Raw genomic sequence first — 25,903 nt, forward strand, 5'->3', positions numbered from 1 at the left:
AGAAAGAATGTCGTATCAGATCAGTTTATAGAGCTATTTTTTTGTTTCTGATTCTGTTATAGGCACATTTACTAAGTCTGTTTGACAACGTTAACCGAGTGGGATTTAATGAAAAAAACTACGACCAGATTTTATTGTTTGAATCTCAAGAAGGAGAACAGGTCAATATTATTGAACCAGTTTTAGCTCAGGTAATGGAAGTATATATTGCAGTTTTTCATGACTTGATTTAAAGTAGATTCATGTTTTAGAGACCTACAATATCGCATCATGCTAGTACTTGACGAGATGAATGAAAACCTAATGTGAACAGCAAGAGCAAGGGCCAGAAAGGACATGACATTTGTGTCATTCTGTTATATTTATTTTAGCTGTTTTTTCAGCAGTACTGATGTGAAGTGCATCCTGTATCTTTAGAAGGGGAGGAGAACAGAAGGAAGTGAAGAATCTTTTAAAAATTAGAGAATAACAAAGAGGGAAATGGGAGTATGAAGGAACAGGAAAAAAGTCACGTAAGGCTTTTTCTCCTTGTGAATTATTCATAAACTAGTTCTTTAAAGGTATTTTCTTGTTTGTTTCAGGGCAATGTGGAATTCTGGTTAGGTCAGCTGCTGAATGGGATTAGGAAAACAATCCACACCATCATTAGACAGGCATCAGTGGCCATTAGCGATTCAGGATTTAAACTGTATGACTTTCAGGCAATGTTTCCTGCACAAATAGGACTTCTGGGAATTCAAATGATCTGGACCAGAGATGCAGAGAATGCACTGAACCGTACCAAAACAGACAAAAAGGTAGTATTTAATGAATCTTTGGGGATTAATTAAAAGCATTGTTTGGAACAGTGCATATTGGGAAAAGTTAAAAGCAACATGCAGGAAAAAGCACAAAATACTAGTTAAGTAACCAGAATAACAAATAAACTAACAGGAAGACAGTGATGAAAAATGTGCTAAGAGGTCACACCTCCTCACCATCCCCCAGCATGTGCTTTAGCATTGTTCCTGAACCTGTGATTTTCCTCTGTTGTTCTGTCAGTACAGTCATCTTGGGAAGGGGAAGTTTCTCAGTTTAGAAATATTGGATATTTTATTATATTACTTTCCCAAAATCTAATTTGGAAAGAAATAAGAGCTCCTAAAATGTGGGGAAATAACTGTTCTTCATGGGCATCGGTCTGCTGTAACTGAGTGTATTGGATTCCTCAGCTGATGAGCTCTTTTTTTTTAGGGAAGGGAAGGAATACAAACCATTTGAGGAGGTGCTGGTTTCAACTTAAACACATAGAGAAAATACTGTTAACACCAAAGTGTTGTTAGTAACACTGAATCTATGAAGGAAGAAGGAGAGAGTGTTAACTGAAGAGCTGCAAATTACCATTAATCAAAAACATACAGTGAGATTAGACTAAAAACTAGTAACACCATCCTCCCATGAAAGTATTAATAAGTGCAGGGGAGCAGTACCATGCTGTACTTTGATACTGAATGAAAACAGACTCTAGACTACAGAGAAGACCACTTAGTGCTGCATTTTTTTGCATTGTACAAAACTTAAAAAGGGCCTGGACCTGCTTTTAGTCTGCTCCAGCTGGTATATTAACTAGACACAAAAATTCTTTTGCACTGCCTAGAAAACAACTTTCATTTACTTTGAATGAATTCTGTGTGTGTGTGTTTGTGGGGATGGTGTTCCATTCTCCATTAGTTTTGCAATGGTTTTAGCATTTTTCTCTCAGCAAACTGTGAGTTTTAGGCTTTGCTTATATTTGCAGAAAGTTAGTGTGATTGTTCTCTCATATGTTTGAAACAGGAGTATATATGAGCTTCCTTTTCTAAAACTTCAGTGCTTATCACATCTTGTGTACCAGAAACATCACTGACAGAAGCTGGTGCTGTTTACTTAAGTCAGTTTTGTATTTTGTGGAATTTTGTAACAGAATCTAGTGCCACAAAAGGAATTAGTGTTTTGGCATTAGCATCTAAAATTACACTTTACACTAAATTTTACGCTACATTTCCCCTCTCTTCTGGTTAGACATGTGATAGATCTCCAGTTTCCTCTTTCCCCTAAAGAGTAGCTACTGCTTGTGCTGCTGTGCAATACCCAAAACCAGAGGCTGATGGCTCTGAAAATATGCAGGGATGCTATCAGCTGAAAACTTAATGAATAGCAGAAGGAGCAGCAGTCTTGGAAGGAAATCTTTCTTACCATGTGACTTGTTCACCTGGATATAACCGTATTGTACTCTGTGGGGCTAAGGATGCGTGCACAGAGGGCAGCCTGCAGATCCAGATTTAGAGTTCCAAGCCTAATAAATACAAAGCAGGACATAGGCGTCATGGGCCTATAAGTTAGCACATTTTTTTTTTTAGTTTTTATTCTAAACATTGGAAGATCAAATGATGATTGTATTAATATGGCTATTCTTGCTGTGTGGAAAAGGTAATGCATACAACAAACCAGAAGTTTTTGGAACTTTTAAATGATTTAATTGACATGACAACACACAACCTGACGAGAATGGAGCGCACAAAATATGAAACTTTAATCACCATTCATGTACACCAGAAGGATATATTTGATGATTTGGTAAGTTTGTGAAATCCTTTAAGGGACTTTCTATATGGAAGGTTTTGCACGTATAAAAAAATTATAAAGAAACCTTAAAATCTTTTCTCCTTGAGTAGTTCTCACATTAGTGCTGTGATACAGCGTATCAGATTTAGTTTGATTTTATATAGATGTCATGCAGAAATACGAGTGAATGGTGCATACGTATATTCCAGCTCTTTAGTTATGCATAGTAGACTTTTTTTCCCTGTATGGAACGTAAGATGAATTTGTTATCCTGTTTCACTTCTGTATTAATGATTTTTCTTTTCCGTTATAGGTCCGTATGAACATTAAATCTCCATCTGATTTCGAATGGCAAAAACAGTCTCGATTTTATTTTCTTGAAGACTTGGATAAATGCATTATCCAAATCACTGATGTAGAGTTCACCTACTGCAATGAATACTTAGGGTGTACAGACAGACTTGTTATAACTCCCTTAACTGACAGGTAGTTATAAAATGAATGCAGTGCATAGTATTGGAGCTAAGATTTAACTCCTTTGACTTAATTCCTTTTAACTTTCATGAGTCAGAATTCTCACTCTGGTTGCACGAGAGTGCTGCAATATTGATGGTGAACAGCAGAGGCCAGTGCTTATATATTCAGTTGGCAAAAGCAGGCACCCTTAGAAGGGGTCTTGAATTGTCTTTGAGTCTTTGCTTGAGCTATACGGGCTGTAATAGGCATTTTAAAACTTACTTGTGCTCAAGATAAATTTAGTGGAATGCCATACACTTCACCAGCCTAAACACAGTGGATCTAAAACCCAGTATGCAGCTATTTTCAGTAAGCTAGTAGTTGCATGAGAATTTGTGATTATGGCTAGTGATTCATTGTAAGTCACTCTAGAGGAAAAAGCAGAAACTCAGGACACAGCATTGAATAACTAGTGCCAATGTGGTTTTAAGCAAAGCCTATGGAGAATGCCAAGACTACAAACACAGAAAGCTCTGAGGGCAAAACATAAGGACTTTTTATCACCAGAGTGTTAGTTATACAGCCCAGTACTCCATTAGATGCATATTTTTCTGAAGCACTTGGTGGTGCTTCTGCTAGGCAAGAGGCAGATGTATTTGCTATGCCAGAGCTTGTTCTTTTGAGTGTGGGTAGGCATGTCAAACTACTGTGTATGTTCAGTCATCTGTTGTGTGAGGAATAACTGCAGGCCATTGATTTAATGTTAGAATTGTCTTTGCACTCTCTGTGCTACTAGGTTTTATTTACCAGTGACATTTCAGACTTTTGCCAATTTCTGAACCAAAATTATGCCCAGTGAGCTATTTAAGAGAGCCAAACCCCCTCTGCTTAGGTACCTGGCTTCTAATATGTAACACACGCCTGCTAAATTCCATGGTATGTACCCTGCTATTCCTGTGGTAGATAAGAGATCTGTTTGCAGCAGTAAACATGCAGTTGATTAGTGGGAATGGCAGCACTACCACATAGACAATGTTTTTGCTCACCAGGGAAGACAGTATCAAGAAAATATTGTAATTTGAAATTTGTTCACAGAGTCAAAGTGCAACCTACTTGGTTGATCCCAAGTGCTGTATCACCCAAGACTGAAAACTAGCACAAGGTGACATAATTGAAGAAAATGAGTTCTTTGAATGAGTTTAAACTATAATAATGGCATCCAAAAAGAAAAGTGTTGTCTGTCTTAGAGGAAGCCTAGAAGAGCCAAACAGCTGCAGGGGTTGGTGATATCCACTGTCGTATATTGAAAAGAGTATTTGAAGCAGAGATGTTTTCTAATGTTCACATAGAAGGCTTATGTACCTAAGCAGTGTTGCATAAGAAGAGATTTTATTCCCCTTATAGGCTTTTTCCGTTTTAATATTTTCAATATTGTTGTATGAACTTGTATGAGATTTCCACTGTTTCCAGGTAATATCTTTGCTTTCCATTAATCGACTTAGAGTCAAGTGCTGTTTGGCTAATGATTTTTTGTTCAGAAAGACTCCCAAAGCACATGATAGCTACACACCGGTGTTAGTACATTACATTAAGATAATGGGAGTAAAACTGAGTGCTCCTAAACATCATGTCAGACACAGACCATGTAATGGCAGATAGGAAAAATGAAATGCAAGTCCTCTTTAGGGCTTGTTCAGCGTATACAGTTTGCTCTTAGCTAATTTTCAGTAGCAGAATTGTTAGGAATGGTATTTTTTCTGTGTTAACTGACTGCCTGTTAGCAGATTACTAAGGTTATAAAGCATTATAACTGCTATTAAAGTAGAATGACTGTTATTTTATATGAAGTGACACTGGCTGGTATCATTTGGGTTTTTTTCAGTGACCATTTTGTCTCTTCAGATATATCATAAAGAATCTATTAAATTTCACAGTGTTAAAATGGGCTTATTGGGATTCTGGAACATTGTAGGTTAGAACAGCAAGCTTCGTATACCCCTTGGTAGTCTTCACACCATCTGGGGAGGCTGAGACTTTACCTAGGGTTTGCAACCCAGAATGGAGGCTGAAGCAAAAGATGATACTAAGATTCATGTATCCCTCTCCCTCTTTCTCCACTGCCTATTATCATCTTCCCTCTCATCCATTCTCCTCCTGGAACTCAAAGAGCTGATGTGTCTGGCAGCACTGCTCTGGTCTGGCATGCTGGTAGAGAAATGGCAACGACAGAAGTTGCTTCTCAGCCTCTATCCCTTTCTGTTGCTGGATCAGAGAGCCCATCTTGTGTGCTCTGGGGAGGGAGTAGGAGGATGGGGAAAAAGGGAAAAAACTTGGTGGGTCTGGGTGCTACAGAATGAAGTGGAGTCTTAGAGGACATCTCACACAGAATCACAGAATCACTAGGTTGGAAAGGACCCACAGGATAATCAAGTCCAACCATTCTTATCAACCACTAAACCATGCCCCTCAGCACTTCATCTGCCTGCCTTTTAAACGCCTCCAGGGATGGTGACTCAACCACCTCCCTGGGCAGAGTGAGAGAAAATCACAATACTGCAGTATTTTGGTATTCAGCATTTAGAATTGTCCCGTGTGTTTCCTGGGCTGTTGCAGTTTTCTGCAGGTGGAGCAAAGATGCTACCTGGTAACTCGGCTTCACAGTGTGCAAGGGCTTGACTGAGGACTTACCAAGTGGAAACACACCCATTTCTGCTCTCTTCCTCAGCTGTGTATAATACAACTGCTCTGCTTACATTAATGGATTTCAAGTAATTAATAGTAGAAAAAGTTTAATGGAACTCTTTGTTCTCTTTCTAGGTGCTACATCACTCTGGCTCAGGCCCTGGGCATGAGTATGGGTGGTGCACCAGCAGGGCCTGCAGGGACAGGGAAAACAGAGACAACTAAAGACATGGGCAAATGCCTGGGAAAGTATGTTGTTGTTTTCAATTGTTCAGACCAAATGGACTACAGAGGACTTGGCCGTATCTATAAAGGTAAGGAATGATATGTTTTGTTCATTTTAGAGTTGTACGCTTTGTTCTCATCTCTAGTGAGTTAGCAATGATGTAGTAGGGTATTTTCTTCAATTCCTCTGATTTCCAGACACTCTTGAACTTTTCCTGATATTTGATTATTTCTCTTTTTTCCTTCCTATTTTCTTCTTGCGTGCTTCCCTGTCTTTTTTTGTCTTTTTTTTATTTTTTTAATATATTCTTGGAGAGTATTTCCTAGCTGTGTCTTGAAGAGGTGATATACATGACAGAAGAAATAACACTGTGCTTTGGAAAAGCAGTGGTGTCTGTTAGCTGCTCTGTCTCTCTCTCTCTCTCTCTCTGAGGCATGCTCATGCTGTCGCCTTCCCTCCCATTGGGGATTTCCCTAGTTGGAGATGCAGTAAGGAGCCAGCCTGGAGCTAGCAGGGTAGCTAGCGAAAACAGTCCAGGGGGCACTGCTACAAAAAGAGAGCATAAAGTGCACCCTGCCTGAGCAGTTAGCATGGTAAATATAGAAGTAGCGAATGGCAGAGCTAGCGACCATCCTTAGTTTAATCCCTGCTCCTGAATTGGTCCTGTGAAGAACCCACTCTTCTAGATATAAGTTCTGCTAACTCCAAAAGAATGGAAAGTTTGATCACAGGCTTCATTTAAAGCATGAGACAGTCTTTTAGCTAGTCTTTTAGCTTTAGCTTTGGTCTTTTTAGATGAATGCAGCCTTAGAGAAGGCTGAAACTGGCTGAGCGCTCCTATGAACAGTGAAAGCAGAAGACAATATCCCATTAAATTAGGCTGGAATGTAGGTTAAACTTTTGTAAAAGCTGATGACTTCTGTACTATGTTGTATGGCTTCTCTTCTGTACTGTGTTATTGTAGTCAATGCCTGAGGTAAATACTGTGCTTATAACTAAGGCCAGATCTTCACACATAAAGAGAGAAGATAGTTGCCTGGTGACCAGAAACTACGGAAAGCTGCTCATTTGTATAATACCAAATGAACAGAAGAACATTTCTAAGTTGGAAACTGAACTGGCTGCATGTGTGAATACCTTCAAAGTTCCAAGTTTCTCAAAGCACCTCTTGTAACCCTCAGTTCCTTGGGCTAACTTCTAGTTATGTGCAGACTTCAGCGTCCTATATTTATTGTACTCACTGATAGCAAACAGAAGAGTGCTGGGACCAGGTTGCTGTCTGACTAAGCATAAATGTGTTCATATCATCAAGCACAGTCATTGACTGTACCTGCAGTCCTAAGTCTGGAGGGGGAATATCAGCCCTTTCTCTTTGGAATGGGTTTGTCTTTGTTCTCACCGAGCTGTTGTCTTTTTCGTCTCTGCTCCTTCCATGAGAATGTTTGTATCTCTTTATGCTACCACCCTTTTTCTTAAATTCGTGGTGATGTCATGTCTTTTGTATTAATCTATTTGTGAGTTGTGTCAGTTCAGACAGGGAGCCTCTGTATCCTTGCTATGTTTCTGCCTTCTTACGCTGAGCACTTTTTGCGACTTATCCTTTGTCATTTAGGATGGAGGCAATAGTAGTAACTACAGCTTGTCCTTGCCTTCTTTTATTAAAACTGGGTACAATTTCTATGTCTAAGAAAATGAGCTGAGTTTCAGGGCTCAGCTTTCTTTGTTGTTTTTCTATAAGCTGATCATTTTCCCTGTCGTATTGTCATCATATACAACAAAAGATGAGTAATATTGTGTAATGTGTGCTTGTTATCTGGCTGCCTCATTTAATGCCACACTGGTGTTCAGTACGAGTTAGAAAAGATGCTTATAGAACTCAACAAATTGCTGCTCAGGTGACCATGATGCTTGTGACTGGTTTCCCCTATCAATTTGCTGGTAGGCTAGTGGTGTATTTCTCAGAGAATTTGTCTGGGAATTAGGTAATAGATCCAGCTGAATAGAGCCTGAATAGGGCATTCATCAGACTGTGCTGCATCTGGGAGAAAAAGTGAGATTCTGTTCTTATGTAAGTTATTAATGTGTTCATTTGTTAATGGCACCAGCTACTTTGGACTTACTTTCAAAACTTGGAAGGGCCTGGATTAGAATCACAATTTTTATATTGAAACATCTTTAAGATATTTGATATTTCTTGAAGAGTGGATACACTGAAGTATGGGAAGGAAATGAGCTCTTTTTTTGGTTTAATAAGTGAGTTTAGAGAAAGATTCATTAACGCATGTGAGATCTTTAATGGAAAAAAGGATGGTTTTTCACAGCCATAGAAGCACTTTCATGCAGCCTGATAAGAAAAGTCTTTTTGAGGCAGGAGTAACTATGCTGTTTGATTCTTACATCATGTGAGGACCAGGTTTGTAGGCTATCTGAATTGATTGAGAGGGTGTGTGCGTGTGTCATATAGTTAAAGATCTCTTTAATCTTGTCCTTTATTTTCTGCTTTTACTCCATTTTTGTATTTGATTACCATACTATGTTCTATGTGGGGACAGAAAGTGGTGTGTGACAGTGCGCAATGAAAATTACATCGTCTCTAAGCTATTATGCAGCTCACAGTTTGCTCGCTGTGCCTCTGCTTATGTGCATGTGTGGGTGTATGCATGGGTGTGTCTTTTATTTCTTTTTTCTTTCTAAAAAACCACCAGCGTGAAGTAATTTTGCAAGAACTGAATTCATTCAAAGCTGTGGGATATTGGCCTTGCCAGAGAGTCAGGTTTCCTAACTGCATGCAGCAGGTGGCATTACAGAGCAAGTGATTTTTTTTTTCAACCCCCAAGGAAAAATTATTTGGCTAGAGCAGAACCTTGCCATTCTATACAGAAAGTAATTTCAAAACCCTTTAATATACAGACAGTGTATATAAGAGACAGTATTATATGGAACAAAGTCTCCTTGTTATTGAATATCCAGCTTCAGGGCTTTTCCTTGTTATATCCCAAAGAGTAGATATTGATGTTTAATAAACAAAACAGAAAAAAAATCACCTTTTTGGGGGGGGGTGGTGATGGTGGTGGTATTTTTCTAGAATGGATCCTATTAGTCATAGAACACGTGTAACAAAAGGGGCCAAATGCATCTGAAAAGTCTCTGGAAGAATTTCTCTTCAGGGAGCAGCAAGAACAGGGCAGCTCCACGGGGAAAGACAAGCCAGGAGCCAAGGGTGAGCACCACACAGGCAGGGGCAGGGACTTCACTGACCAGGGCACTGTCCCACAGTGCCTGAACAGGGCAGGTTGGTGACAGCTTGTTCAGACAAAGTGAAATAACAAGCTAAGTACAGAGTCCATCTTGGAAGTTCAATCAGAAAGAGGAAGAGGCAGTCTGGAGGTAAGACTATGGGTGGTTCTGGGGTCCTCCAGGGAGGTCAGTCAGTAAGTCAGGGTAACAGGAGATGGGGCTGTGCCCAGCCCTGCATACACCATAGGCTCAAAGACTGAAGTCTCAGACCTGCCTGAGCTGAAATGGACCTCCTGGACTGGAGGACAAAGAGCGTGGGTAGAAGCTGCAGGGAAGAATGATCAGGACAATTAAGTCCTGTTGGTGCATCCAAGGCCCTGATATTCCTCATCCAAGAGGCAGATGATTAGTTAAAATGCTTGCTGCCACCATGAAGTCAAAAAACGTTCTTCATCTGTTTTTAAAGACAGTAGGATGGAGTCTTTCACATTTTAACTTTGGTTCTTACATATAGAATTCTTTTAGTCTTTGCTTTGTTATGGCATTGTAGTGTATGTCTATATTCCATTTGCTTTTAGATTTTGTAATTAAGTCCATGTGACGTTTTATTCAGATTATTTTTTTTCTTTTTTTTGGAGCATGTTTTTCCTTACAATATCACAGAAATTAGGTAGAAAGAGTTTAGGAAAGATTACTGTGGAATTGAACTAAGCTTCATGAGGGATCCGCAGTATTGACCTGGCTGAATCAAATCTTAAGGAGCCAGTTTTGGCTGTACTGCTGGTTTTGATCTGGTGTGATGCCACTAATTTTGTTGAAGAATTCTTCCAAAATTAATGGGTAAACAAGACCAATCAGTGCAACAATATTAAAATAAGTGGTTAATGGTCATGAAAAAGCTAAAATATGAATGTAAGAATTATTTTGATATTTTATTCTTTTTTTTACTGTCTGCAAAAATTGACAAATATTGATTTGGCTGTACAGCTGATCACAGTAGAAGATAGGTCAGAGCATTAACAGTATCATTATTGATTTTTGAGTACTTTCTCTTCATTAGCTAGGAGTCTTAAACAATTAGCGTTACACACAAACCACCCTTGGTTTATTTTACTGGTGCTGTTGGCATTGACATATAAAGTATGGGAATGTGGGGCAGCTATGGGCATAGTTGTTCAGCACCGTGAACACACAAATGCCTTTTCTTGGACACGTGCTTTATTTCTGTGTTTAGCACTGCCTTCAAGTGGCTTAAGCCAAACTGAGCTCCACTAGTTCAGGGGAGTGAATTAAACCCCTCTGAACATTTGTTTGTAGCAATGGCTAAAGTCCTGATCCAAATCCTTGCTGGACCCAGGCAATAGGAAATATTAGTCCAGAGTGGGCTCTGGGAAGGGAGGAGATGGCATCCATGAAGTTCCTGCAAAGACTTACTAGCTTTTGATACTTGTGAAATGGATGTGGAAAGAAGGGGATTATGTAGCTTTCCCACCACTGCTCTGGAAAGCTGCCACTGCAGACTCTTCTGTTCCAATCATGCTAATGTGATACAAAAGGAGGAGTACTTGACTCTCCCAAAAGACACGAATTTCATGATGTTTATGGATACTAATGTCTGTCTAGAACCATGTGACCTATTCCAAATAACAGTTATAAGTGTGATATCAGTTTCCTCTCTCTTGAACAGCAGGATGCTATTCCCCAATAATTTTTGACCTATGAATTAGTTGTTATAAAATGCAAAGATGCTTCTGTCACAAATGTAGTGATTTCTGAATTTGATTCTGTGTTTTTCATTTAGGTAGGTGCCTCTCAAGCTCAACTTTGACAATGATGCATAGATGAATTTCCATGCTGCACACATTTTTGCTGTTAGGTGCTATATACATTATTATTGAACAGAAAGCCTTTACTGTAAAATTACTGTAAAATTGTAGGATTCTTTTTATAAAGAGTTTTGTATATCTGTCATCCAAGGGGTAATTCTTTCTCTGTGTGTCTCTAATGCACAGTCCAGTTTATTATATTTTGAACCTTTACTGCTTATTTCACTCTGTGTTCTTATTCTCCATTCTTCTCATGTTACATTAAGTTGTGTAGAACCTTCTATATTTTATATATAAATTATTCTTGTTTGTACTGATATTTTAACGAAATATTTTTCTTTGTGCTTTTTTCAGGTTTAGCCCAGTCAGGTGCATGGGGTTGCTTTGATGAGTTTAACCGCATTGAACTTCCAGTTTTATCGGTAGCTGCTCAGCAGATATATATAGTACTTCAGTGTAAGAAAAATAAGAAACCTCAGTTCATTTTCACTGATGGTGACGTCGTTGACATGGACAGAGAATTTGGTATATTTCTGACTATGGTATGTGTCTTAATATGTGTTAATGGCATTGTTCTGAAAAACCTTTCCTATTTGATTTCCCATTGAATTTTTCCTGTTGAAATGATTGGAACTGTCTGTTAGAAAATAGTAAATACAAATTTGAACAAATTATTGTTAAAAAATAACAATGATATTTTCTCTTGCCCATATTTTTAACTGGAACTTAGGACCTGAGCTATGCAGTTATCATTAACTACATATTTTAGGCTTTTTTTAGTTGAATATTTGACAGATTGAGACTAAACCAAACCATCTCGTATTTGTGAGCAAAATCTGTCAAAATAAACCAGAAGTAGTTGACCACTGCAAGGACTACTCTAGTTGATCTGGTCAGTATTTCACCATCTGTGAAGAGCTTTTGACCACAGTCCTTCTATATGACAGCATGAAGGAAACCACCTTCACTCTGGTTCACTGGCCTCCTGAAGATTTATCTTTGGTGCCCGTGGACTGCTTCTAGCAGTGCAGGAGGCAAAGCAGCAGGAAAGCATGTAACATTACGTTAAAAGCCTCTTTGTATCTTCCCCTCCTTAGCGGTAGGTTGCATACCTATGACACAGAATGGAAGCGTTTGTCTTTATTTTAAGGTTTCCTACTTTTAAAAAGGTGTTAATGTTTTCACTCTGATTTGATAAAGAGGGCATGTTAGTGGCATACAAAGGCCACTGGGAAGGCAGTTTGAAAACAGCTGGAAGAATTTAAAAAGTCACTCTGCATAGCCAGCCACTACTGTTCTCACAACTGAGCCATACGATAATTGTATGAATAACTTAGACATCTTCAGTGAAAGGTCAGATGGTTTAGTTTAATTTATATTCAGTAATGTATGTTGTACTGAAATGGTCTGGAAATACTCACAAGGGACAGTAGCCTCCAGCACTGGAACATTGTCAAGATCCTGAGGAACTAACCATTTAAAACAACTCCAACAAGATTTGTAAGTGGTTGTCTTTATATACCTGCATGTCTTGGGCATCTTCAAATAACACGTGTGATACCACATACTTCATAAACTGCAGTATTTAGGCAAATGTGTAGTGATATAATTGACACGCTTGAGTTACTCCTGTTTGTCAAATAATTATTGGAGAAGAGAAACCTTACTAACCTACTTTCATTATATAATATTTTATTTTATATTTTTCATTTTTTCTCAGAACCCTGGTTATGCAGGACGGCAGGAACTTCCAGAAAATCTGAAAATTCAGTTCCGCACAGTAGCTATGATGGTGCCTGACCGTAGCATTATTATGCGAGTCAAGCTGGCAAGTGCTGGTTTCCGAGACAACCAAGTCCTTAGTCTAAAATTCTATACACTCTACAAACTCTGTGAAGAGCAGTTATCTAAACAGGTAAAATAAATATTTGTCCATCTGTAAGTTATCACTGGAAGAGTATGGAGAGAATATACTTTCATAGAATATATAATTATTTTTACACACATGAATCTATCCATTTTCCAGGATTTTCAGTTTCAAGTTGTACTTTGTGTAGTAAAGGCAGTTTGATTTGTGATTTTTAGACAGAGTGGAGTTACTGGAGAATTTATGAGGAATGGTGTATATTGCTCTGCTGAACTTTGTAATGCACGCATTTTTCAGTCTCCTCACTTAAGAAGGCTCGATGTCCTGGAGAGGCAGTGTAAGAATTGTAAATGACTGAAGGGTGCCTAAATTCCCTGTCTTGCTCAGTGCTACCAGAAAAGCTCTACTCTGTGTGGTATGGGGGAGAAACAAAGGATAAGGCTGTTTTTAAAATAAGAAAAGGTCTAGTTGTTACCTTTCGAATGCCCTTTGTTGGCTGTCCACTAGAGGGTCTCAAAGAGAAATCATGTGAATGGTGGGCAAGTTGTGGCTCAAATACCTGCTTTGGATTCTAATGAGCCTGTATATTTTGACTGTATTCTCCATTATATATTTCAGTTTTATGCCACATATGTATTAGTGACTATGTTGAATTCCATGTAGAAATCTTGGACTACACCAGAATAAGATAATGCCACATCATATTGCCCTCATTGGTTTAGTATTTGATAGGAATGGTTGGACTCAATGATCCGATGGGTCTTTTCCAACCTGGTGATTCTATGATTCTGTGAAAAATGTACAGATATGGATTTTCTCTTCCTTTCTCCATACCTCTGTAATTTCACTCTCAATATACATAACCAAACTGGATTCTGGTTTTCATTTCTCTCAGGTTTCTTTCTCTGGAAGAGTTTTACTCACCACCTTAGTGTTATAGGCTGGCTTCTGAGGTGGTCATGTTTGCTATTGACTTCTCTGTAATATTTCTTAGAGTGTCTCCATCAAATTAATTTTTGGGCAATCTGAATAGCTCTGTATTGATCTAGCATCACTAGTGTTAGTCCATTTGTTGCTCTCCAGCCTCCTCTCTCAGTCCTGTCATCTGCCTGTGTTTTATAGTTACAAGGCTTATCAGCTGTGTTTGTTAGAGAATCATTTTCTAAGAGCTCACTCTTTAGTAGAAATTATGGACATTGTTTATGAAAATTTGCATATGCAGTTTCAGCAGTTAGCAACGTAGGTTGTCTACAGAGTATTGGATATGGAGGTCTCTTCTTTTTGCCTCAAGCTTGGCCTCAGTAGGATTAAATTTGGTCATTGCTTCAGTTTGCGTGGTCATTTTTGTCCTGGACATGATTCTTTACTTCACTGTAGAAAAGTCATCTATGCAAGCATTAGAAATTTGGCCAACTACTTCTACCAAAGTGCTTTGTTTATTTTGTGTTGTAATGAGTGTTGGATGTGTTTCATTCTTGGACAAAGTACTTAAAAATAATACATACACACACTCAAACAAAACTAAACTATGTACAAAACTTATTTTAACTATCTTAACGGTGTACGATGTTTTCTACATGAACACTGCTGCATCTTCACAATGAGTTTCCATGTGTAGTTTGGTCATTTCTGGAGTCTCTGAGACAGTGAGATTCTCCATTCAGCATGCTGATCAACATATTGAAGCATATAAGTAGTGCTTATCACTTGGCCTAGGAATCGTAGGAGCTGCCTGAAGGACTCTGTGAAACTGTCTGAAATTCTCATCTGGAGAACTCCTGTACCAATTAGTCAAAAGCTTTGTTGCGAAGGCATGTAGCTCAATCACCTTGTCTAAGGTCAGTCCTTTGTCTTGTCTATGCTGATGCTAGCAAGGGAGTTCCTTGCTGTTAATTAATGGAAATTAATGACTAAGTGCTCTGGATATACACATGGGTACAGCCCTCACACCCAGATACATCACAATTATCTCTTTGAAACTTATGCTTATATCTCTCTTATACATTAAATTCCATAGTTCTTACTGCACAAGCCATGACATCTGCGAGGAACAGTCTTCCCTGTGAATTTATAATTTCTTCAGGGCCCTCTAATATTTCTCCAATAGCCATCAAAGAAGCCCGCTATGCTGAACTTTGCTCCTGGATTGTGGTAGATTGTGCTTCTATGCTCTGTAATATGAGCCATGAAGCACAGCTTTCTGCAAACCAATTGTACTGTGCAGGTTTGTCCTGCCTGTGCCTGTCAGCAGTCCTTTGCTGTTGTATAAATCCATTATATACAGTTAAAAAATCAGAGAAGAGCTGAGTTTAGAGGTCAACAAGTCCTATTCCTGTGCTTGAAGTGGGGTCAAATAGAGTAGGTGGCTTAGCACCTTGTCGAGATGAGCTTCGAATAGTTCCAAGACGAGAGATTCTTTGGTCAAGCTGTTGAATGGTCTGACCACAGTGGCTGCTCACCATTTCGCCTGTGAGTATGTTATTGGAGACAGTGTTGTAATCAGGAATGCCTCTGCCCTACTGTGTTGCCCTTCACAGAATCAGAATCACAGAATAACCAGGTTGGAAGAGATCCACCGGATCATCGAGTCCAACCGTTCCCATCAAACACTAAACCATGTCCCTCAGCACCTCATCCACCCGTGCCTTAAACACCTCCAGGGAAGGTGAATCAACCACCTCCCTGGGCAGCCTGTTCCAGTGCCCAATGACCCTTTCGGTAAAGAATTTTTTCCTAACGTCTAGCCTAAACCTCCCTTGGCGGAGCTTGAGGCCATTCCCTCTTGTCCTGTCCCCTGGCACTTGGAGAAGAGGCCAGCACCCTCCTCTCCACAACCTCCTTTCAGGGAGTTGGAGAGAGCAATGAGGTCTCCCCTCAGCCTCCTCTTCTCCAGGCTAAACACCCCCAGCTCTCTCAGCCGCTCCTCATAAGGCCTGTTCTCCAGCCCCTTCACCAGCTTTGTTGCTCTTCTCTGGACTCGTTCCAGAGCCTCAACATCCTTCTTGTGGTGAGGGGCCCAGAACTGACCCCAGGATTCGAGGAGCGGTCTCACCAGTGCCGAGTACAGAGGGAGGATAACCTCCCTGGACCTGCTGGTCACGCCGTTTCTGATACAAGCCAAGATGCCATTGGCCTTCTTGGCCACCTGGGCCACTGCTGGCTCATATTCAGTCGGTTGTCAACCAACACACCCATGTCCTTCTCCTCCAGGCAGCTTTCTAGACAGACTTCTCCTAGTCTGTAGCTGCTCAGGGTTGTTGTGCCCCAAGTGCAGGACCCGGCATTTGGCCTTGTTAAACCTCATGCCATTGGACTCTGCCCAGCGGTCCAGCCTGTTCAGATCCCTTTGCAGAGCCTCCCGACCCTCCAGCAGATAGACACTTCCACCCAGCTTAGTGTCGTCCGCAAACTTGCTAAGGGTGCACTCGATGCCTTCATCCAGCAGATATTGGGGGTGTGTCAATCTTCCAGTGAGGACCAGGACTTGAAAAATTAAGTTAATTCCAGTTGTCGAAACTGTATCTTCTTCCTCAATCAGGAAGTTTGCAGCAGACATTTGCCATGTCGATCAGCCCTCTAATCCTAACCCAAATGCTCTCAACTGAGGCAACTCCTCATCTGGCCATCGTGGCTTGTCCTTCCTAAAGAACCTCTACCCATCCGTTGCAGCACTCCTGCTGTGCAAGCTGCCCTACTACGCTTCTATCACCCCACTTAGACTGTAGCCCTGTAACTGCACATAAAGTTCTATTTTTTCCGGTTTTGTTCCTATGCCGCATGCATTAGCGAACAGGCACTTCAGATTGGTACCTACTTGTGCTGGTTACCCAAGAAAAATGTGAGAGCTTCTGCCATGATGCTGTCCTCTTGGCCCTTCCTTGTCTGGATGCGTACACTTGAAATGAGCTGTATTCCACCCTATTTTGTCATTCTTGAGGTCTCTTGTCCACCTCAGACTGCGTCTTTTGCTTTTTGATTAGATGCACCACTTCTTTAATGTGAGTTATTATCTCCCTCTCTCATCATTCATATCTAGTTGTAGATATTTTGAAAGACCTCTTGAAGTTTGTCATGTATTTTTTTGTAGGTTGGGAAATACATCTTATGCAATATGTGATTATATGTAGGGAGAGATCTAATGAGTTCATCTTATTAGATATGGGAGTCCCATGAACTGGAGATATTTCTAAGAGTGCAGTGGACACAAATTAATTCTGTCTAGCCAGAACACTAGAACTATAAAGTACAGACAGGCTTTATTGGAGACATATTAATCTGTCTTTGCCAGTGGAACTTATTTTTTTAAATATTTAATGGTAAATTTTGAAATTGAAGTAAGCACTGCTGGATATCTGGGCGATTGGCTGGAAAGAACAGGGTCACGTGAAGAATCAATGCAATAAGAAATGGCAGAACATTACCTGTTTTCAGCAAATGCAATATACAGCAACAGAGGAAAATAACAGTGAACAAACATTCACCAGATTAACTTACCTCCCACAAAATCTAAACAGAATTTGCTAGAAGGCACACCTGAAGTCCTCCAGACATTTTATACACATAAATGCAAAGTCTGTAGAAAGAGTAGCTCTGACTCACAAACAGCCAAAAGCACCCTGAGTGACTAATAATCTCCTTTAGTAAAGAAAAACATATAAAAGCAAAAGAATAGTGCTTACCTAATGTAGGAAGCCCAAGGTGTCCACAGGTCTGTGAAACAGTTATTCTGACAGAGTCCCCAAAGCTGAATTATTTACCTTTGTTATAGGACTTCTAGATCCCTACTGCATCCTTCCACAAACCCTCATTGAGACTAGAGAAAACCATAGGAACTGAAAAGAAAAACCTAACAAGGCTTGAAAGCAAACCAGGCCATAATCTCTTTTTGAGGACCATCTTTTTAAGTGCTTTCATATGGAGGAAACTATGGATAGCCCTTTTTTTTCTTTTCCTCCCAACAGCAACTATGCTCCCAGTATCCAGATTTATTTGCAGATTTTTAAGATTTATAGTTCTTCCTTATAAAAGCATGAGCTATACTGCTGCAGTCCATTTCACCCAAGTGTGTTTATCGAGCTGGATGCTGGACATTTTGTTTAGAGAGATACTGTGAGAGACAGTTTCAAAGGCCTTGCTGAAATCCAGAAAGACTATGTGAACTGGTTTTCCTTGGTCAACTAGGTGGGTAACCTTGTCGTTGAAGAAAATTAAATTTGTCAGGCAAGAGCTTCACTTTACAAACCCATGCTGGCTGGGATCAAGAGCAGGTTTCTAAAAGCAGATTACTTAAGGCACTCATTGAGTTGTGAATATCTCTGATGATGAAGATATTCAGTCTCTCTGGGCACCTTTTGTGTGTTTGACCCCTCTCGCTGTGAAGAATCTTTTACTTATACAAATCGTTGTGATTTCCCATTGCAAATTTTGACCATTGTCTCTTTTCCTCTCACTTGGTCATCCTTTACTGGACTCATGCAGAATGTCAGTGATGGTCATCTAGTACAGAGAAAAAGAAGTCTGTCAGCCCTTGTCATGATTCTGGATATTTGACTAGGACATATAATTTAATAAATGATAGCAGACCTCATCTTCAACATAAAATCTGCCTTCCAGACTTCACTCAAAATTGTTAATTTTTTTGTCTTAATGTTTCTGTCGGCAAACAAGTTTTTCTGGCAGTACCTAGCTGAATTTTCATATCTAACTTTTTCAACTGGTAGCAACATGGCACCTGATTGAAAATGAGGCTGGATGGAGCCTTGAGGGGTCATCCATTTACCTTTCTGGAGGAAAAATAATTAGCTAAATAATTTTCTATAAACATTTGTGACTCTCCTTAGCATTTTATATTCCAAAACCTGCCATTTCCTAGGCAATATGTTCCAAAAATTCATTTTCCTTACAGTCATGATGCTTTCTCAGACAGTTAACTTGAGTCTCCCTTGCTGTATGTTGCTTCTTTTTCTTTCTATTCCTGCTTTCTTCCTCTTTGCTGATATTTTTTTACGTGCCAAAGACTTTTATTGTAACTCATCATATATATTTGCTCTTCCTACATCTACAGTAAATTTTACTTCTTCCTGATATGGCATGTTTTTCAGTCAGCTGATAACTTTAATTTCTTTTCTAAATTCCGTTCAGTAGGGTTTGTGTTCAAGTGTTGAATCCACATTTTGAGCACAGTACGAAAGTGCCAACAGCAATGGTAATATCTCTTCAACTGTCCTAAGAAGTAGCCCACTATAATTGTAGGTATGTCATTGGGGACCTTGTGGCTTCAGTCCAATGTCAGATACTTTTCTACAAAGCTTTCTGGGCCTGATTTGTTTCTCAGTTGAAAGAAGAAGAGCTGTTACTCTTCTTTATTTGTGCAGTTGGTTTTTCCATCTATGTAGTATTTTGCACTTTACTTAATTGCATAGCACATGGATAATTTATTGAATTTATTTTAGTCATTTTGAACTCTAGTTGTGGTCTAATTCACCAGCTTGGTATCATCTGCAAACCTAATCAATAAGTTATTTCTTGTTATTTATTCTGTGTTATACTCAATGTATTGTTACACTTCGTCAGCCTGGGAAATGGGGATGGGAGCTGGGGAGAAGATGTTGTGTTAATGTTGTTTTTGTTTCTCACAATCCACATATGTTCTAATTGGCCATAAATTAAATGAAATTAATTTTCCCCAAGTCAAATCTGTTCTGTCTGTGATGATAATTGGTAAGTGATCTCTCAGTGTTTATACTAACCTATGGTCTTTTATTTAATTTTCTTTTTCCTCTTCCTATTGAGCAGGGTTAGTGAGAGAGTGGCTGGGTGAGCATCTGGAAGCTGACCAAAGTCAGTCCACAACAGACAGTGTAAAAAAGTGTCTGTGCACTCAATCTAAAACCATTTCTGATCAATCGGAGTGAGCACATATTCTCCAAATATAAGAACGTCTTTATTATGTCCTTCTGTGTCTGTCTTTGTCACTTAGTTTTCTGAACAGCCAGCAGAATTGAAAACTTTACCCTGATAGCATTCTTTCTAGGTTTTGCATCAGCAATCAAAGAGGAAACACCTTACAGAAAATTTGCCTGTATTTTCAAATCTGTTTTATCTAAGACAGAATAGTATGTTCCTGTACAAATGCTAAAATTAATTGAATAGATTTGTATGGCTCTGCCAATATGCAGATGTGGCCATAGTGAAATGAAAATCCAGCCTTTACTTGCCAAGGTCCAAAGCTTGTTACATATACGTAACCTATATCTATACCTAGATATACCTAGGATGCACGTGGCTGTTGGGAGTAAATCCTTCTGTTCTGAACCAAGTTGTCATGAAACCATCCACTGAGCAGAAAGTCATTAAGTACATGATGGGATAGGCTTACATACAACAAATTGTGTCTGAATAATTTCACGGTGTTTCTTTACATGAGCAAGAGATTGGCCTTTTAGTCATGAATCCCTGTACCATATATCAAGCTAGCAACACTGTGTGAGGAGAAAAGAGAGGGTAATCTGAAGACATGTGGTTTGCTGTTTGTGCATCTGGCAAGTTAGGAATTTAGAAAAAATTATTGATGATACAGCTCTGTTACAGATGACTTGTAAGGTGGTCTACCACCAAAAGGAACATTTGGCAGGTATGGACATACAGCACTGGAAAATGTCTTCAGGAGATGATAGCAACAGAGCTGGAAATCTAATTGAAAGATGAAGAGCAGTGAAACGGATCATATTTAAAAGTTCAGCAGCATTTTTAATTATTTATGTAATTAATTCAGTTTTTATCCTTCTCTTGATTTTAAAGTGTTTGATCTTTGTGGTACTGATTGTGTTTATGCATTATTTCAAGGTTCACTATGACTTTGGGCTTAGAAATATCCTGTCTGTTTTAAGAACACTCGGAGCAGTGAAAAGGTCTAATCCTAAAGAACCAGAGAAAACCATAGTGATGAGAGTTCTGCGGGACATGAACCTCTCCAAACTGGTACTGTAACACTGGTGACTTTCCCCAAAAGAGTACTTTGTTTGCATTGTTAAGTGTATTTGTTATGCACTTTGAAAAGCTCTTTTGCTCCAGCAATTGGATATGCTATTTTGCAGTTTTTAATAGGGTCTATCAGTGAGTGGAGACTCAGAATACAGTTATGTTGTTCTCCTGAGTTCAACATAATGAACAGTAAAGTCCTCTTGTTTTGTGAGATTTAAGGAATAAAACAATGAAGACTGCAGAAGACTGGCATCTGGCCAGCACTTCAGGAGCCAAAAAAAGATGGGAAGTCAAGATAACCCTTATTTTGAACCTTATGTGGAAACTTCAGAAGGGGCCAGATGCCAATGAAATAGAGTAGGGGGCCGCTTTGCAGACTCAGTAAAGGACTGTGGGGAGCATGCATGAAAGGGAGGACAGCTATTATAATTAATATGATGAAATGTGATTAATATGCATGATTTTTACGAGAAATATAATGCATATGTATAAATTCAGTGTCTAGAAAACCTGCTACTTGTAGTCATCGGCAAATGGAATAGGAGGATCGATTCCCTCATATATCCAGTACCAAATTCAAAGAATGCCTGCTTCTTAAGACTTCTAACTTATGTTAAGAAGTTTCTTTTCCCAATTTCAGTGACAGTTACGATGTGAGAACTATTTGTCTTTTAAACAAAGGAAAACACATCAACAGCCTTAGCTCAAGAAATCATTGGAAATAACATCACGATTTAGGGGACCTAATCTGGTCCTCTAATTGGCTGGGTTTTTTTCCTTCTTTCTGCCCTATTTAAGGAGACAAAGGAAGAACACATTGTATTAGCTTTTTGTTAATACCATTAAAGATCCTTCTTAATCCAGAATTTTAACTTATACTTTTCTTGGGAGTCTGTTGCCTTTTCAGAACATCATAAGAATAGTAATGAGCAAGGTAATTGGAGGCAACTAACGCCCACTTATATAGACTAATATCTTTTGATACTGCTATTTAAAGTACTCATCTTTCTTTTTATTGCTGTAATTGAAAGGTTATAGCATGTCTAGACTCTGTGTATTTACCTTGACAGTCAGTTTTGTGATGGAACTAGTTACTCTTTTTTCTGTTTTTTAAATCTATTCAGCGCATTGGTACATGCGTTCAAACCTATAGACATGCTCCAGTGATTTACAATGTGAAAAAAATAATAAAAACCCCAAAGAAAATAGGACTTGAATAAATCCTGCTGACTCACATAACAAATGAAGAAATATGTGTGTGTATATTGAAGAGAACTGTATTAAGATGGTAACTTTTTTAAAAGCTTTAAGTGTTTAATTTAGAAATTACTATATGTGGTTGCATTGTATGAAATTAATTTAATATAACTGATTCATAATTGTAATATTTGCTTTGGAAAATATAAGATTTTCTATTGCTGTCTTTTAAATGACAGATTCTGGAAGATTGTTTACAGCTCTAATAATAATTTCAATGAATAAATATGTTTCCCCCTATTTTATCCTTGACAGGTAGATGAAGATGAACCTTTATTTATGAGCCTCATTAATGACCTGTTCCCTGGAATTAGTCTGGATAAAGCTGGGTATCCTGAACTACAGTCAGCCATCCAGAAACAGACAGAGAAAGCAGGACTTATTCATCATCCGCCCTGGATACTTAAGCTCATTCAGCTGTATGAAACGCAACGAGTCCGACATGGTTAGCATGCTAGATGAGGATTTGAGACTGCATAAAAGCAATATTTTTTATAATATCTGCACCAAAATGCAGATTATTTTCATGAAAAATCTGTTTTAAAGTTGAGCAGATGTATTTTTTTAAAGCCTGTGTAGATATTTTGCTAGGAAACTTAAGAATTTTTTTTTTGGATGTGCAATGCACAATTAGTGAGATTTTAGCTTTGTTGTATTACATTTTTATGGGAAATATGAGTGTGGCCTTCAGTGACTGAAATTTCTATGGAACAAGTTAAAATGTAGAGTATGCATTAAAATTCAGAAACAGACGGTTTTAGTCAGTATTCCGAAAACAATTGTTGCCCTCAGCTACAGTTTGGTCGTGAAGCTCATGTTTAATGTTACTGTGAGGTTATGATGCTGAGAAGATTACAAAAATAATCTCTTAAACCTTTACTTTGATAGATTCTACCAAACATGTAATATAATTCTGATATAATTGTAATTTATGTGCAGTTCTGGCCATTTCAGCTGAGGAGAAATAAGTCCACCTCCTGCTGGACCAGAGGCGTTGGACAAGATGGCCTGCAGTGGTCCCTTCCTACCTCAACCACTGTGTGATTCTGTGAAAATACATTTTTACAGTGTATAAAAGTCTAATGAGTAAGGTTTATTCCGTCCTGTGAAGGGTAAAACAACAGTAGTAAAGCCCAGTTTACATTTCATACTGAGTGGAAAAAAAATACCCCTGCTTTGAAAAGTCCCCCACACCCCAACCTCTAACTGCTTGTTAGTGTATGAAGGAGGAAATATATAGGAAATGTAAGCAAAGGAACAAAGATTTATGAAGATGTCATCCTTTACATTCTCCCTTTTCATGTTATAATAAGAGAACAGTAGGCTTAAACTAACGGAACAAATAAAAGTAAATACTCATTTGCATACCTCAGTTTTAGAGCTTAATGCCTCAAATGTTTAGTTCATTTTATTGATTAGACCAAGTAACTAATTAATGCTGTGCTGAGTTAATAATCTACATCCAGATTGCTGGGTTCAGGGTTCCAGTGAGATAATGGCACCTGTATCCATATGGGAACCATGAAAGTCTTAATGATTTCAGTCATGATTAAATGTGCCTCTTTTTACGATCTGTTTGGTCTGTGAGACAGTACAGTCCACTGTTCCTCAAAAATCTCTGGGAGTCACTGTGGCATTCTGCTTAGATCCCTCTTCTCTTCACATGTCCCTGCTATTGCCAGGGGTCATCCAGCTCCAATTGGCCTAACGCTTGAACACGGAGAGAGTTTGTATGACACAAGTTATTGCACAGATAGAAAAAGATCTCTGTTTTCCTGACTTCCATTTGTCCTGTTCATGGACCCTTGGATTTGTAGAGGGGCCACCATGATATTTCAAGAAATGAGGAAAACTCTGTAAAATGCATGACTTGTCTTGGTTGAAATAGAGGCAATATATGCAAATGGAGCGCTCCTGCACAACGCGCACACACGTATGCAGAACAGTTTTGATCCAAGTATTGTTGAAACCAGCAGAAAATGCCATTCCATTAACCTTGAGGAGTTTGCATTAGATCTCCCCACGTGTAACATATGGCATGAACAAATGATTGTCAAGGTGACCAAACTTTCTGGGAAACTTCAGCTCCCTTTAGTTTTAGCAAAAATATCACATAGCCTGGTACTGGATTAGGTTTGTAACTTTGGTTTGTGGGTGTTTGTCCCATACCTTTACTTAAGAGATTTTCAAAACCAACGAAGTATTATGTTGTCCAGTTGTCTCTAGACTTAATAAGAGTTATCTAGCTCCCTTAAATGACTTTAGAAGTCTCAGTTTGAATGCCCATCTGCTTTTGGACAGACTCTGGGCCTCTGGAATAATAGACATAGAAACTATAACTAAAAAGGATCAGCTGTAAGCTCAATTTATTGTTGAAGACAAGTCTTCTTAGGCAGTATGTGCATACACCAATGAAATTAAAAGTGTGGTTATTGTTAACTGTTTTTTATGTGAGAAAAACATATTAAAATGTCAGCATGGATGGATGAAAGTGCATATTTTTGTTACTTTTGCTTCAGAAAGATACACTCAATCTTGTATATCATTTGGAACAACTCTTTCTTATTAAATGCGTTTAGAAATTACTGGTTTTCTTTACCACAAGTCATGTAAATGTCATCGCATGTGAACATCAAAAGGCAGTTGTGTTTTCCAATTAGAAAAAGGAACAGAACTGCCTGAGGGAGGATACAGACTTGCACAGGCTTGTCTGTCAAGATAGAACAGACATTTATAGACGCCTTTTAATAATATTTTAAAATTCCATTTCATTTCATTCAACATTAAGTGGAGTGAGGAACATCTTTTTTTTTTTTTGTATTTGCTTTTGATAAAAATGAAGCAAGGATTGATGCAAAGAACCATTAAATGGCAGCATGACATCTTCACATTTCATTTTAAACCATGTTTTTATTATTTTAAGGTATGATGACTCTAGGTCCAACTGGTGCAGGAAAGACAAAATGCATTAATATTTTGATGAAAGCAATGACAGATTGTGGTGCACCTCATAAAGAGATGAGAATGAACCCAAAGGCAATCACAGCTTCCCAGATGTTTGGTACCCTTGATGTTGCTACAAATGACTGGACAGATGGTATTTTCTCTACATTATGGAGAAAAACTTTAAAAGCAAAGAAGGTAATGGATATTGTACTATGATTGTTAATAAGGACATTTAATACTCTTTCTATAATGTCTCATTACCTGTCATTTGTGTGAAAGATCTTATATTATAAAATCAAGGGAAAATACAGCATTAGTTTTGCTTTTTGTCTGGGTAGCTGAATGTATGCCAGTCACATTTACATGTATGTGCCAGAAAGCACTAGGCTTTCCAAACACTTGAGATTCCAGAATTAAATTGGAAAAGATTTTAAGGGTTTCACTTCCTTGTGTAAGCAAGTAGTCCTACCATTCAAATGAAAAGCAAGAGCTGTTCGTGCTTTGATGTGAGTACAGGAAAGTTAATTTTCTCCTGTCTGGTTTCATGCCATTGCCACTCTATTTCACCAATTATATCAGGATATAAGAGGCTCTGGTAAGAAACCAGTACAGGCATTTCCCAATTCTCTCATCAAAGCTGCAGATGATGTCTCATGGAATCATAATCGCATTCAAATCTTCAGAGGTTTAATTCGGTTCTCACTTAGAAAATGAGAAGTCTTATATGGAATACTTAGGTAACATTCTGCAAGGACTGAGTGTGTGCCTGCGTCTGTGACAGTATTTAGTGGGAAGTGTTCTTATCTGCCTTGATGGACACTGGGCTGGCTGATATGCTTT

At 38.7% G+C, this 25,903-nt stretch overlaps 1 protein-coding gene across 1 annotated transcript in view; it reads left to right on the top strand.

Annotated features, from left to right (window-relative positions):
* The window catches only part of LOC138718786 (dynein axonemal heavy chain 5-like), a 148,716-nt gene that overhangs the window by 41,957 nt on the left and 80,856 nt on the right, over positions 1-25,903 (top strand). Inside the window, exons 37-46 of the mRNA XM_069853348.1 lie at positions 63-191; positions 582-797; positions 2,449-2,595; positions 2,897-3,069; positions 5,857-6,035; positions 11,365-11,552; positions 12,731-12,925; positions 20,723-20,857; positions 22,373-22,562; positions 25,041-25,258. Coding sequence (XP_069709449.1) covers positions 63-191; positions 582-797; positions 2,449-2,595; positions 2,897-3,069; positions 5,857-6,035; positions 11,365-11,552; positions 12,731-12,925; positions 20,723-20,857; positions 22,373-22,562; positions 25,041-25,258 — 1,770 coding nt within the window. The remainder of the gene's footprint in view (positions 1-62; positions 192-581; positions 798-2,448; positions 2,596-2,896; positions 3,070-5,856; positions 6,036-11,364; positions 11,553-12,730; positions 12,926-20,722; positions 20,858-22,372; positions 22,563-25,040; positions 25,259-25,903) is intronic.

The sequence above is a fragment of the Phaenicophaeus curvirostris genome, chromosome 3, assembly GCF_032191515.1.
Source record: "Phaenicophaeus curvirostris isolate KB17595 chromosome 3, BPBGC_Pcur_1.0, whole genome shotgun sequence".
Classification (NCBI taxonomy): Eukaryota; Metazoa; Chordata; class Aves; order Cuculiformes; family Cuculidae; genus Phaenicophaeus; species Phaenicophaeus curvirostris.